This window comes from Emiliania huxleyi, assembly GCF_000372725.1.
Source record: "Emiliania huxleyi CCMP1516 unplaced genomic scaffold EMIHUscaffold_79, whole genome shotgun sequence".
NCBI classification, from domain to species: domain Eukaryota; phylum Haptophyta; order Isochrysidales; family Noelaerhabdaceae; genus Emiliania; species Emiliania huxleyi.
In genome coordinates, this window is record NW_005196094.1 from 365119 (window position 1) to 377465 (window position 12347).

General features: G+C 64.1%; 5 protein-coding genes across 5 annotated transcripts; 4 read left to right on the top strand and 1 right to left on the bottom strand.

Annotated features, from left to right (window-relative positions):
• The first annotated feature begins 520 nt into the window (after positions 1-520).
• Positions 521-2355, top strand: EMIHUDRAFT_416957 (hypothetical protein). The gene is made up of 2 exons (XM_005759898.1): positions 521-976; positions 1112-2355. The coding sequence occupies exons 1-2, from the start codon at positions 596-598 to the stop codon at positions 1739-1741; spliced, it is 1011 nt and encodes a 336-aa protein (XP_005759955.1). The 5' UTR covers positions 521-595; the 3' UTR covers positions 1742-2355.
• A 788-nt stretch (positions 2356-3143) lies between these two features.
• On the bottom strand, positions 3144-7250 carry EMIHUDRAFT_106557 (hypothetical protein; the record flags this gene model as incomplete). Its single annotated transcript, XM_005759899.1, has 3 exons — positions 3144-3433; positions 4060-5589; positions 6995-7250. The coding sequence occupies 3 exons, from the start codon at positions 7248-7250 to the stop codon at positions 3144-3146; spliced, it is 2076 nt and encodes a 691-aa protein (XP_005759956.1).
• A 453-nt stretch (positions 7251-7703) lies between these two features.
• EMIHUDRAFT_218501 (hypothetical protein) lies at positions 7704-8859 on the top strand (the record flags this gene model as incomplete). The annotated part of the gene is made up of 2 exons (XM_005759900.1): positions 7704-8623; positions 8724-8859. The coding sequence occupies 2 exons, from the start codon at positions 7704-7706 to the stop codon at positions 8857-8859; spliced, it is 1056 nt and encodes a 351-aa protein (XP_005759957.1).
• Positions 8860-9383: 524 nt separating this feature from the next.
• EMIHUDRAFT_56174 (hypothetical protein) lies at positions 9384-10073 on the top strand (the record flags this gene model as incomplete). The annotated part of the gene is made up of 1 exon (XM_005759901.1): positions 9384-10073. A coding segment is annotated over one exon (690 nt), but the record flags the coding sequence as incomplete, so codon positions are not given.
• Positions 10074-10665: 592 nt separating this feature from the next.
• On the top strand, positions 10666-11932 carry EMIHUDRAFT_218503 (hypothetical protein; the record flags this gene model as incomplete). Its single annotated transcript, XM_005759902.1, has 3 exons — positions 10666-10702; positions 10941-11055; positions 11500-11932. The coding sequence occupies 3 exons, from the start codon at positions 10666-10668 to the stop codon at positions 11930-11932; spliced, it is 585 nt and encodes a 194-aa protein (XP_005759959.1).
• Positions 11933-12347: the final 415 nt, after the last annotated feature.

The following is a 12347-nucleotide window of genomic DNA, read 5'->3' on the forward strand; positions in this document are numbered from 1 at the left end:
CGCTCTTGGCGCGATTACGAGACTGACTAGTGTGTCGCACTAGTTGTACTTTTCGTAATAGTATTCCGCATTCATTGCGAGGGCGGACCACTCCTAGCGTGCAGACCGCGGGAGCTGGTGCCGCGGCCAGTGTAGACCTGGCCTGCGCTGTGACGCGCGCGCTCATGAAAGAAAGAAAGAAAACAGACAACCCAAGGGAGGGATGGGAGGACGGCACGCCGCCACCACACAGGGATTTTAAGGAGAGGTGTGTGGTGCGCTATCCGTCGCCCACCCTAGGGAGTCTGCCTCTTCCTATCTCTCTTCGCAGTCTCTCGCCGATTCTCGCTGCAACCTTCATGCCACCTCGCGGTCGTCCCACCCTCGTCGTTCTCTCCCTTGTCACTTCCTCCTCTGACGCGTTGTTCTCTTCTGCCTCGTCCTGCGACGCCGCCACCTGCCGGTCCCTTGTTCTCGCGGCTTCTTTCGCCTGCTCATCTTCAACGAATTCAAAGCGGCAAAATTCTTATCGTCGAACTTGGAGCGAGCAAGGACGACAGCTTTAGAGCCACAGGCGCCCCTCCTTCCACTCCGCCGCCGTGGCAGACTGCTAGTCATGGGCTGTGTCATGAGCACCGCGATCGGCTGCCTGCTCTGCAATAATCGCTGTTCGATCGACCGCGTCGTCTCGCAGTTTGCTTTCTTCCCGCCGTCGCCCGCGTCGTACACGATGGAGGCGCACGAGGGCAAGCTGCGGATCCGCTTCTGCGACCCCGAGATGGCGGCGGCGCACGAAAACCTGCAGCGGAACGCAGCCGGCGGCGCCGTGCGCGTCGATTGCGCGCGCGTCGAGACGTCGCGCGGCTCGAGCGTCGCGCTGCTCCACTTTGTCCACCCCGCCGCGCGCGCGACGCTGCTCTGGTCGCACGGCAACGCGATGGACATTGGTGAGATGTACTTCTTCCTGCTGGGGCTCGCGGCGCAGATGGGCGTCTCGGTCCGCGCCCCGCCGCCGCACGCCCTCGCCCCGCCCCGCCTCGCCGCGCCGCCGCCCGCCCTCGCCCCGCCCTCCTCTTCCTTCCTCGTCACCATCTCCCGCCCTCGCCATATGTCTCCCGCCCCTCCTCCGCAGGTGCTCGCGTACGACTACTCGGGCTACGGCGCCTCGAGCGGCGCGCCGTCGGAGGCCAACTGCTACGCCGACATCCAGGCTGCGCACGACTACCTGCGCTCGCGCGGCGTCGACTCGTCCTCTCTGCTGCTGTACGGCCAGTCGGTCGGCTCTGCGCCGTCGCTCTGGCTGGCGGCGCGGTGCGCCGTCGCGGGGGTGGTCCTGCACACGCCGCTCATGTCGGGGCTGCGCGTTCTCATCCCGCCGCACGGGGGCTGCTGCTCGCTCAGCGGCTGCTGCAACCCCGTCTGCGTGTACAGCCTGTGCGACCCCTTCCCAAACCTGGCGCGCATCAAAAAGGTGCGCAGCCCGGTGCTGCTGCTACACGGCACGCACGACAGCACGGTGGACAAGTCGCACACGGACGGGCTGTACGCGCGCGTCCCGCAGCAGCACCGGAGGCCGCCGTACATCGTCCCGGGCGCCAACCACGACAACCTCGTCGAGGCGAACCCTGACGGCTACTTTGACGCGCTCGAGGCCTTCCTCAGCGAGGCGGTGGCGCAGGGGCGCGGCGCCGGGCGGGGCGCGCCGAGCGGCGCGGAGGCGCCGCTCGCGCCGGTGCCGACGAGCCCGATGGCCCGCAGCTGAGCCGCCGCCTCCCCGCCGTGGCGTGGGGCTGCTGGCGAGCTGGCGCGAGCGCGCCGGGATCGCGCCAGGGCCGTAGCCAGGGCCGTAGCCAGGGCCCGGGTCACAGCCGCGGGGTCGGCGCCGGCGCGGCGACCGCCACGGCCCACGCCGGGCCCAGTTTTGTATCTTCTGGCCGCGCAGTCTCCGATTGGGTCGGGGCTGCCTCTTCGCCATCGGGTCGCCCCTCTCTGAACTGTCCCCACCTCTCGGCATGTGTGGTGTGCGTCTCAGAGCGAGCGAGAGGGTCAAATCGAGAGAGGCGGGCCGTGGGGCCGAGTCAGAGAGAGTGGACGCGTGTGAGAGACCGTGTGTGGCGTGTGGGTTACGATACACGACAAGACGTCGCGAGCGTGGCAGTTTGGGACACGCATTCGCCCCACGAGTTGCATTCCGCTTAACATGTGCATGTGCATGCACACCGCACACGGCACGCGGGGGCGCGGCTCGTCTGAGAACTCGCCCGCTCGCTCTCTCCGCGCTGAACTCTATACTCGTTACACGTTAGCACTACTCCGGCTGTCCGGCTACCAAAGACCCTGAGGTACGTCGTACGAAAATAAGTAAATAAAACGGACACCTCTACTGTGAGATGGGTAAAAAGGAACAGGTCCCCGCCCTTGCGATGTTTGTGCAGGGTTCTTTGTGGGTGTGGTCGGCGACTAGCCGGGGTCGTCCTCCCGATGGGGGACTAGCACTAGCCGTCTTCCACATGGTCCCTCGGGTCCCTGCTGCTCCTATTTACACACGTTGAGTAATGGAAATATCTAGTCTTTTTTAGAGATTGAGAGCTTAAAGATTTGAAAGACTCCACTCGGGTCTACACACTACAGTGCTACCCAGCGAGATTTGAGACCAGAGACTTGGAGAATGAGATTTCCCACACCAAAAGGAATCTGCGGTCCGAGTTCGCTCGAGATCCAAGATTTGAGACTGAAGATTTGGACGGGGCCTTCCAACCTAGAGATTTGAGAGCTGAGATTTGGAGATTTGCGGTATGAATACTGACAAGAGCCTCGAAGCTTCTAGAAGGGTTGGGTGGGTTTGACACCTGCAGGGAGATTGAGGTCTGAGGTCTGAGATTTGAGATTGAGATTTGAGATTGAGATTTGGGGCCCGGGGAGCCTGCGGCGCCATTTTAATCTGCGCTCCTCTTTGTGGCCTGCGGCGCCTGGCTTGAGCTTGGAAGTGTAAATGAGTCCGCCAGGGCGGTCTGCAAACACGGAGCGCGCTGCGCGCGCGGTCTACGCCGAATTAGATGAAAGGCTTTAGCTGATATGCCGCGAACGAGGATATGCAAACAGGAACGAGGACATTGCAAACCGGAGTACTGTATAGGGATAGGGGCGGGGCTACCAGTAGATGGCTAGTACACAGAGGGGTCAAACGAACAGAGCATGCACGAAAGGGTATTACACAAGCGGAGGAGCGTCCACGCGAGCCAGGCGTGGGACAGCGGCTTCTGCAAAGGCTCGACCAGCCGCTGCGGCGGCTCGTCGGCAAAGGTCGTCCACTCCTTGGCGTACGGCTCAAAGCCGGTGTGCGAGTGGAGCATCTGCGTGTCGAGGCGCCACAGCATCTCGCCCTCAAAGATGATGTCTCGCGACAGCTGGACGTACTTGCGAGTCCGATCCATCGCGCCGTCATATACGGCACCTGCTTGCCCTGAGCCAGCCGAGTTGACTCCTCGGCATATGAGAGGTTGTGCTTGGCGCGGCAATTTGGGCAGCGCTTGCAGTAGAGGAGCCCGAGATGGGCGCCGTCGGGCGGCGCACAGAAGCATGTTGTCAGTCTCAATCTCAAATCTCGAGTCACGCTGCCCTGGATAGCTGGATTTCGGGTGCCCAAGCGATGTTTTTCGAACGATGGCAGATAAAGGCGTTGGAAGGTCGAGGAAGTTCACAGCATTCTGATAGAAAACGGAATCTCTCTTGCTTGCAGTCTTCTCAGTCTCTCCCACCCCTGATCGAAATCGTCAAACTCCCAAGCGAAAGGGAATCTTGCCATTTGAGATCTCACGCGTTTCCTCTAGAAACTCACACCGAGCGACGGGAAGACTGAGATTTCGTGGCTGAAGTCTCGACGAAGATTTGGGAGATCTCAAGGGCGGGACTATAGAGTCTGTGACAGATCTGCCCTGAAATCTTCAGGTCTCACTCCTCTCAATCTCTAAGAAAGACTAGAGATTCCATGACTGCACACGTTGCGTCACAATGGCTCCGCCACGAACTCGCCCACCCTCCTGCCGAGGCCGGTGCTGAGGCTTCCCTCGAGCCGCCGACCGGGCCCTCCCTCCGCGTCCACTGCCCCCGTGAAGTAGAGCACGTCCCACTCGCCGCCTGAGACGTCGACCGAGAAGCGGACGAGCACCGTCGACGCGCCCTTTTCGCGCTGCCTATACGTCCACGGGGCGACCCCCGTGCCCAGCAGCTCGCCCGCCTCCGAGCGCAGCTCCACGTCGCCGTCGCGCAGCAGGCTCAGCGTGCCCGCCGGGCCGTCGGTGCAGCGGAGCCTCCAGCGGCCGACGAAGGCGTTGGCGCCCTGGAGCCGCTCGAAGCGGCCGACGAGCGGCAGGCCACCCGCGCCAGCAGAGGCGAGGTCGGCGCGAGCGCGCTCTGGCCGGCCGAGGGACAGCGCCCCGCCGAACGCGAAGCCGCACGCTCGCCGCGTCGCCCGCAGGGCCGGCGCCGTGCGTGGCGAGCGCCGCGCCGCCCCGCGGCGGCGCGGCGCCGGCCGGCCGCTTTCAAGCGTGGCGCCCGAGCCGCCGCCGCCGCCGCCGCCGCCGCCGCCGCCGCCGCCGCCGCCGCCGAGCATGGCCGCCAGCCGCTCGCCGCGCTGCGCGTCCTCGAGGAAGCTCCACGCCAGCACGCGCATCGCCTTGTTGCCGGTCGCGACGCCGAGCTGCTCCACGCGCGCCGGCGAGGCCCTGGAGAGCTCCGCGAGCAGCTTGGGCAGCGAGCGGCCGCTCGAGACGAGCGAGGTGAACCAGAGCGCGGCGTGCGGCGCGCGGGCGCTCTCGCGGACCAGCGCCGTCACGAAGCGCCGCTCGCCGCCGGGGCACCACAGCTCGCCGTCGCTGCCGCCAAAGGAGCGAGCGCCGCCGAGGCCCCCCGCGGCGCGGCCCTTCCGCAGGCCCTTCCACTTGCGCGCGGCGGCGGCGGCCTCCTCGGCGGCCGACGAGTAGAAGGGCGGGTTGCAGAGCGTAAAGGCGACGCGGCCGTCGAGCGGCCCGAGCACGCCCGCCAGCACGCGCTCGCCGCGCGGCTGCAGCCGCAGCTCCACGGGCGTGCGGCTGGCGCGCGCGATGGCGGACGCCGACGAGATGGATCTCTCGTCGACGTCGCTCGCGACAAAGGACCAGCCGTACTCTGCGTGGCCGAGGAGCGGGTAGATGCACGAGGCGCCCACGCCGATGTCGAGGCCGCGGACGGCGGGGCCGCGCGGCACGCCGCCGCCGTTGTCGGCCGCGAGCAGGTCGGCGATCACGTGCAGGTAGTCTGCGCGGCCGGGGACCGCGGGGCACAGGCGGCCGTCGGGCAGCGCAAAGCCGCGGATCCCGTAATCGACGGCAATGAGGGCCGCGTTGAGCGCCCCGACGGCTCCGGGACGGGCAAAGTCGATGGTGGCGCGAGCGCGAGGGCCGCTCGCGGGTATCACGTGCTCTCGCAGCGAGGGAAACGAGCGCGCCAGGCGCTCGATGTCGTAGCCGGCCGCGTGGCGGTTGCGGGCGTGGAGCCGGCCGGCGAGCGGCGCGGCGGGGAGAGGGGAGAGGAGGAGGAGGATGACTCTGATGGTAGCTGATGGTCCACGCCCTGGGCGTGAAGGGGCGAACGCGATTGCGAGAGCGGTCGGGCTAGCGCGAGTTGTGTGACAGTTCGTTGTGAAGAGTGAGTGGGCACGCCACCCAAGAGCCTACCTACCTAAGAGCCTGGTACAGAGCGGGGGCTGACCACGGAAAAAGTGACAGATGGGCTGTGCTGGCTCCTTCACAGAAACCTTACCTAAGGATGGCTGAGCTAGCTGCAGTGCAGCCACATCCTCCAGCCCGATGGCTGCAACACACACACGGCAGCCATCCTTGGTAGACATGGCTGGAGACGCACTACCGCAGCCACACCGCCCGCCTCGAGGTGAGCCCTCTTGGCTGAGCTGGCTACATCATAGCCATCTTGGGAAAGATGGCTGGGGGACAGCCATTTCAGCCATCTACTATGGCTGGGGCACAGTCAGTGCAGCCATCCTCCGGAGCATGGCTGGTGATAATTCGATGGCAGCCGTCCGCCTCCCCCGCCACACGCACAAATGGCTGCGCGCTTGTCGCCCCCGGCCTCGCGGGACGGCTGCCATCGGCTGCCATCGAATTACCACCAGCCATGGCTCTGGAGGATGGCTGCAATCTCTATGACACCATTCTCTGAGTTCTTCCGATTAGGGTTAGGGTTGGGTTAGGGTTAGGCAAGGGTTAGGGTTAGGGTTAGGGTTAGGGTGTGGGTTAGGGTGTGGGGTCGAGCTTGTTGTTTGTCGTCGCGCCGATAAGACAGAGACACGGGCAGCAGACGCGACCCAATCGACGCACCAGAGCATGGTTGGGCGTGTGAAGCCGCCATCTCTTGGACTGTGAGGCGAGTATTTGCAACCGGGAGCTCGCCGCCGCCCCTACGCCGCCGCCGCCGCCCTCCCGGTGGCAAATAATAGCCCAAGTGCAAGTCGAAGAGTGCGCCCCGCCCTCGCTATCTGGGTGGCAGGCGGGACTAGAGAGGCACGCTGGTGCACGGTTGGGGGCGCCGAGCCGCCATCTTGGACTGTGAGGCGAGTATTTGCAACCGGGAGCTCGCCGCCGCCCCTAACGCCGCCGCCGCCGCCCTCCCGAGGGCAGATAAATAGCCCAACGCAAGAGAAGTCGAATAGAGTGCGCCCCGGCCTCGACATCTCGGCGAGTGGCAACGCCACCGACCGCTCCCCGCAGAGAGGAGGTGCCGTAGCAGCCTCCACGGCTCCGGCTGGCAATGGCCCGGATGCCCTCCCCCAAAGCTTGGTGGTCGAGGTGCAGGGTTTCATCGACGACCACTGCGCTGCCGCCGCCGCCGCCACTGGTGGGTCCGCTGCAAAGGATCGGACGCAAGGCCCTAAGTCGGTCCCCAAGGAGAGGGCCCGGAAGCGGGTGCAGGAGGCCTCTGCCCTGCTTGCCCGCCTCCCGCCCAAGTGCCTTCCTGTCACGGGCGGCTACGGCTACAGTCTCCCAATCGACTGACGCCGAGTACCATGAGGCTGCGACCACGCTGATTGTGGCGAAGGGCGGGGTGTCGTCGGAGAAGACGAAGGCTGCGAGACTGTTCTTGAAGGACTTTGTCGCCTTCCGGGTGTCGAAGGGCCTCCGCGAGGGCTCTTCTTTCCCGATCACCTCCGCCACGGCCTTTGCATGCCGCCAGTGGGTCAAGACCCCGACCGCAAAGAAGCGCGTCTCCACCGCCATGGAGTTTCTTGTCGCACTCGGGATGGCCTCATCCGGCCACGTGACATATGAGATGTCCACGTTTGACCTCCACCTTCCCGCCGTCGAGAGCGGGGAGGGGAAGGACCTCGCGCACTTCTCATCATCCATAGAGCATCAATGTATGCTCGAGTCCGGGACCGACACTATACGTACTATAGTGATCGGATTAGTTGCGATCAGTGACCGCGTGAATATGGGAAGAACGGCACCCCGCCCACCAAGTCGTTGTCAGCGCATGGGTGGCCAAGTGAAAAAGAATTTCATCGCCGGAGTGAGACAGCTGAAGTGCAAGCGAGACAAGCCGCCATCGTGCCTTGCTGACCGCGCCTCGCCAAGATCTGTGCTCGTATTTCACTTTGAATGCGCATGAAACAATCTGTCGCGGTGGCCAGCCTCGTTGCTGCTCTCTCAAGCGCACCTCCCGTGGGCGGTATGGACGCCTGCCCGCACCTTGGCGGGCTTCTCGCAGGAAGCGTTGGCGTTTCAGTGCGAGCTACCTTTGCTGATGGTCACTCGGCCACATTGACCAAGGTGTCACAGTCGCCACCTGTCGTGCGCATCGAGCCGCTGCTCACACCCGGCCAGATCAACTCCATTGGAGCGTGGTCGTCGGCGTTGCCAGCACACCGCAGCACCACGTTCGGTGAGAGGGACAGCAGCGCCATGTCGCAAGCCTTGTTTGCCGCTGCCGCTCCCGCGACAAGGCCGTCAGACCTGCTTAGCCTTGCTGAGTTTCGACACTTGTTGAAACTGATCGTCAGTCCTGCTAGTGAGCAGACGCCGTGGCTGCCGCCACGTTTAATCCACGCGCTGAATGACAGTGAAACGTCCAAGCACATGGAAGGAGCTTTTCACCAAATCCTTGGTGCGCATGGTGTTCAACACAGTGACGGCTCTTGGCAACTGGACGCGGCTGGTTTTAGCGAGCTGGTGACGGCTATTCAAGCGCAGCTTCTCGCACAAATACCAAGTGCGATGGTGCGGCAGAGCGAATCATTGTACCGACGCCAGGAGGTTCCACCGGTCGCGATGGACGCGTCAAAGCGCATTGCCGAACTCCTTAGGACATCGCAGTCGCACGTTGCATCAAGTGACTGGCAACTGGCGCGCTACGCATCTGAGGGCGATTTTTACGACGCACATTACGACGCGGCTAGTAATTTCACCGGTCGGTGGGCGACCATGATGGTGTACCTCAATGACATCCAACATGGTGGTGAAACGTGGTTTCCTTCGCCGACAAACGGCACCTTGGGGGAGCAAATGGCGGCCGCACAGGCGCTGCAGCTCAAACATGGCGGCTGCCCGATGGATGACGGCACCCTGATATCGCCCAGAGCGGGGGTTGGACTGTTGTGGTTTAATTATGCTCGAGACGCCGCCACGACGTTGCACGCTGGCTGCGTTACTCGTGGAACCGAGAAGAGGATCATGACGGTGTGGGTTCCAGAGGATGAGGCCGCGGTCGCTGCCTTACAAGTTGCTTCGCCGAATCCGGCGTATCGCCGCAGACAAGACGAGCATCGAGAGCAATTGCGCCAGCAACAGCTCGACCAAATTCTCCAACACCTCAGGGAACAGCGCGTGAGCGCTCTGCCATCCGGTCCAGTGTCAACGGGGTTTGCCACTGTCGCTCTCAGATTCAAGCCAGCAATGGCAGACGCTGCAATGGCGGCTCTGGTGCTGATGGTTGCGCTAGCTGCGCGTAGCCGCCCGGATCAGCGCCTCTTAGCGGCACTAAGTCGCATCGCTGTGCTCGTGGGCGCCTACCTGTGGGCGGATAAGGTGCTGGATGCTGTTACGACTGATGTTCTTATTGGTTGCTTTGTGCACCTACTCATCGAGATGTGCATCTCGCGGGACGCGAACGAGCTGAGGCACGTGTTCAGTGACCTCACTACGCTTCCGCCTGGCAACTCCAACTTTCAGAGCGTGTGCCGATTCCTTTCGCGCCTGAATAATTACGTCGCACTCTACAGCTTGCGAATTGTCGTGGTTCTTTGCAGCTGCTGGGACTTGCCACAGCACATCTTGCAGCTGTGGTGGCGCAAAGGCGGGCTACCGACTGTCGCGTTGCACGCACTAGGCCTGTTCGGCGCCGTGCAGATCTTATGCTTGTGTGCCAACCTCGCCTCGCACCGCTACTTTTCGCACCACAGCTTCCGCGTAAGCCGCCCTGTTCAGCTCGTCCTTGGCATCGCATCGGCATCGAGCGGCCAAGGCGGGCCGCTCTGGTGGGCGAGCAACCACACGGAGCACCATCGCCATTGCGACCAACCGCACGACCCGCACAGTCCAGGCGTCAACACCGCCTGTTCGCGGACGCAACTATTCTTCCAAGTTGTGTACGCGCACGTGCTGTGGATGACGAGGCGGCGCCACCTGGATACGGATGTCAACAATGTACCACAACTGGCCAGTCACCCTGAACTGTGGCTGTGTGATGTGCTCTGGCCGCGTCTCACTGATGCAGCGCTTGATCTACTGCACAATGCCACACAGGCCGCTCTGATGCCACTCGGCTGGCGACCGGACCTGCCTTCGCCCGCCGTGGATGCACTGCCTTTGGCACTCCACCTGACGATGCTGGTCAACTCCTACTGCCACGCGTGGGGGCCAAGTTCGGGTTGCGCCGCAATTGATGTGCCGTGGCTCGCGTTCATCGGCGGAGGCGCAGGGTGGCACAGTGGCCACCACGACGACCCTCGCTGCGCTAACCATGGTGCGATTAAGCGTGGGCCAGACGCAACATATGGCGTCATATGCGTCCTCGAAACGCTGGGGCTCGCATCCGCGGTACGGCACGAGCACATCAAGCTCGTCAAAAGGGCCTGAACCGGTCACAGAGGACGTTTTTTTGTGGCTGCTTCCTCTCTCTCTCATGTTGTACGTACCTTAAGGTGATTCCGGGTTTTTCGAGGGGCGCATCCATGTCGCCCGCCACACAGGCTGGGTAGCTGCCGGTCACACACACCGGGTCGGAATTGCCGGCGCGCGTCCGCGGCCGTTCACTCCAGGCGCATATGCTCTGAGGTCACAGTATGGGTCATATGCCGCTGTGGCCTGTGCGCTGTGAAACGTCCAGCGACTAGCAGGCGACAAGGCGTCGACCGCCAACGGCTCGGCCACGCATCGGCCCAGCTCGCACGAGCTCTAGTAGTAGTAAGATTGGACCCCGCACGAGCTCTACGTACGTAGCCTCCGGACGCCACGAGCAGTACGGGTCGCCGGTTGCACCCTGTGCTCTCCCGCAGGCATGCGTAAATTTGTGCTTGAGCAGTTGCATGCCGTACCCGTCGTTTTGCGAAAGGGGAGCCCTCGATTGACCCATCTACACACACCGTGCCATCGCCCACAACAGTTCTTGCCCAACGCAAGCTCCCCAACTCATGACATGGCTGCGACGGTGCTCTACCTGATGGCTCTCACAGGTCGTCTCACGACCCGCTCAGGCCAGCAAAACGACCGACGGCGGCGACGTACTTCGCACTCTATGGTCGTCTCCGCCTGGCTGAGTCCGCTCCTATATATGGGACTGATCCACTCGCTCACTGAGCGGCTCGTCCGCCGTCCTCCTGGATGATGGTGCGCCGATGCATCTGGGAGGCTGAGACCACTTCTTCGTCTACGAACCGAGAGGTGGCCACTTGGCGTCCCCAGCATGTCCAGTGACGAAGAAGAGATGCATCCGGGCTCCGCGGGGCTGCTCCGCGGGTCAAAAATCGAACCCGCAGCGGCGGACCACGGAAGCTCCAGGCATCGCCGCAGCACTGTCTGCGCCGCGGTCCCGCGCCCGTCGACGAAGCTCCCCCCGCGGAAGACCGCGCGTAGCGACGCCTTGACGATCGAGATGAGCGCGCTTGAAGCTCGCCCACCTACTGCCCCTGTGGGATCGGCTCCCCCCCTTGGGATCGACGCTTCCACGACCTCGCACCCAACATCCCAGGCGGGATCAGAGAGAGACTCCGCACCGGACACCGCCCGGGCACAGACCCCCTACCCGTCGGACAATGCGCCTGGACCCCTCACAGAGCGGCCCACACACAGACAGATCACGCATCGGCAGATTTGACACCTGGTTCAGGCGTAGACAGCACACACTGGTCACAGTTGCATAGCCCTGCCGGGGGGGACGACACACACACACACACACACACACACACACACACAACAAATTGGTATTTCTCTCTCTCACACACACACACAACCCGTCGGCACCGTACTCGAGTAAAACGGACGCGTCCAAGGGTCGGGACCTGCCAAAGGCGGCTACGCACGAGTCGTGGGCGAGCCTACGCAGGGCGTGGGGCATCGGGTTTGGCGGCAACAAGGGCGACGCCAACCACCCGGAGGCGATGGGGGAGCGGCTGCGCGGCCTCTTTGACGAGTGCTCCCGCCGGCTCGGCCGCTCGCCGCCTGTCGCCCCGGCGTCGGCCGCCGCCGAGCCGACGCGGGCGACGCCAGCCGCGGTCGGGCAGGCGCGGAGCCTGAAGGAGCTGCTCTCGCTGCTGGCCGTGGCGCCGTTCCAGGCGCCGGCGGACTTTGTGGCGCCGCTGTGCTCCGCGCTGGAGCGCCTCGCGCTCGGCCTCGTGCCCGCAGAAGCGGTGGCGCTGCTCGAGCAGGCGAGCGGGCGGGGGCCTTCAGTTACTTCCGCCGTGTAGTCCCGAAGAGCACGCGCAGCCGAGCACCACACCTCGAGATGGCGGCTCCTCCCTCGATCCCACGCTCGCTCCGCTCCCTCGCTCGCCCGATTCCACTGGCCACGCCTTCATGGCGCTGAGAATGGAGCTCCTCGGGCAGGTCTCGCACCGTCGGATGTGGCGCGAGGCGGCGCTCCCGACGGTGCTCGCGGCACTGGGGCCGCGTGCGGTCGGCGGGTTGACCCTCGCGGACGCCGCGGCGCTCGCGGCGGGCGAGGAGGTGTGGGGACGGGGCGCGGGGGAGGCGTTGGCTGGCGCCGTCTTCACACCCGGCTCGTCTTTGTAGGCGCACGCTCTCCACAGCACGTGCAGCTCGGCAACTCTCCTCACACCATAACACCCACGCGTGCGCCCACCCAGTCACTGACACCTCTCA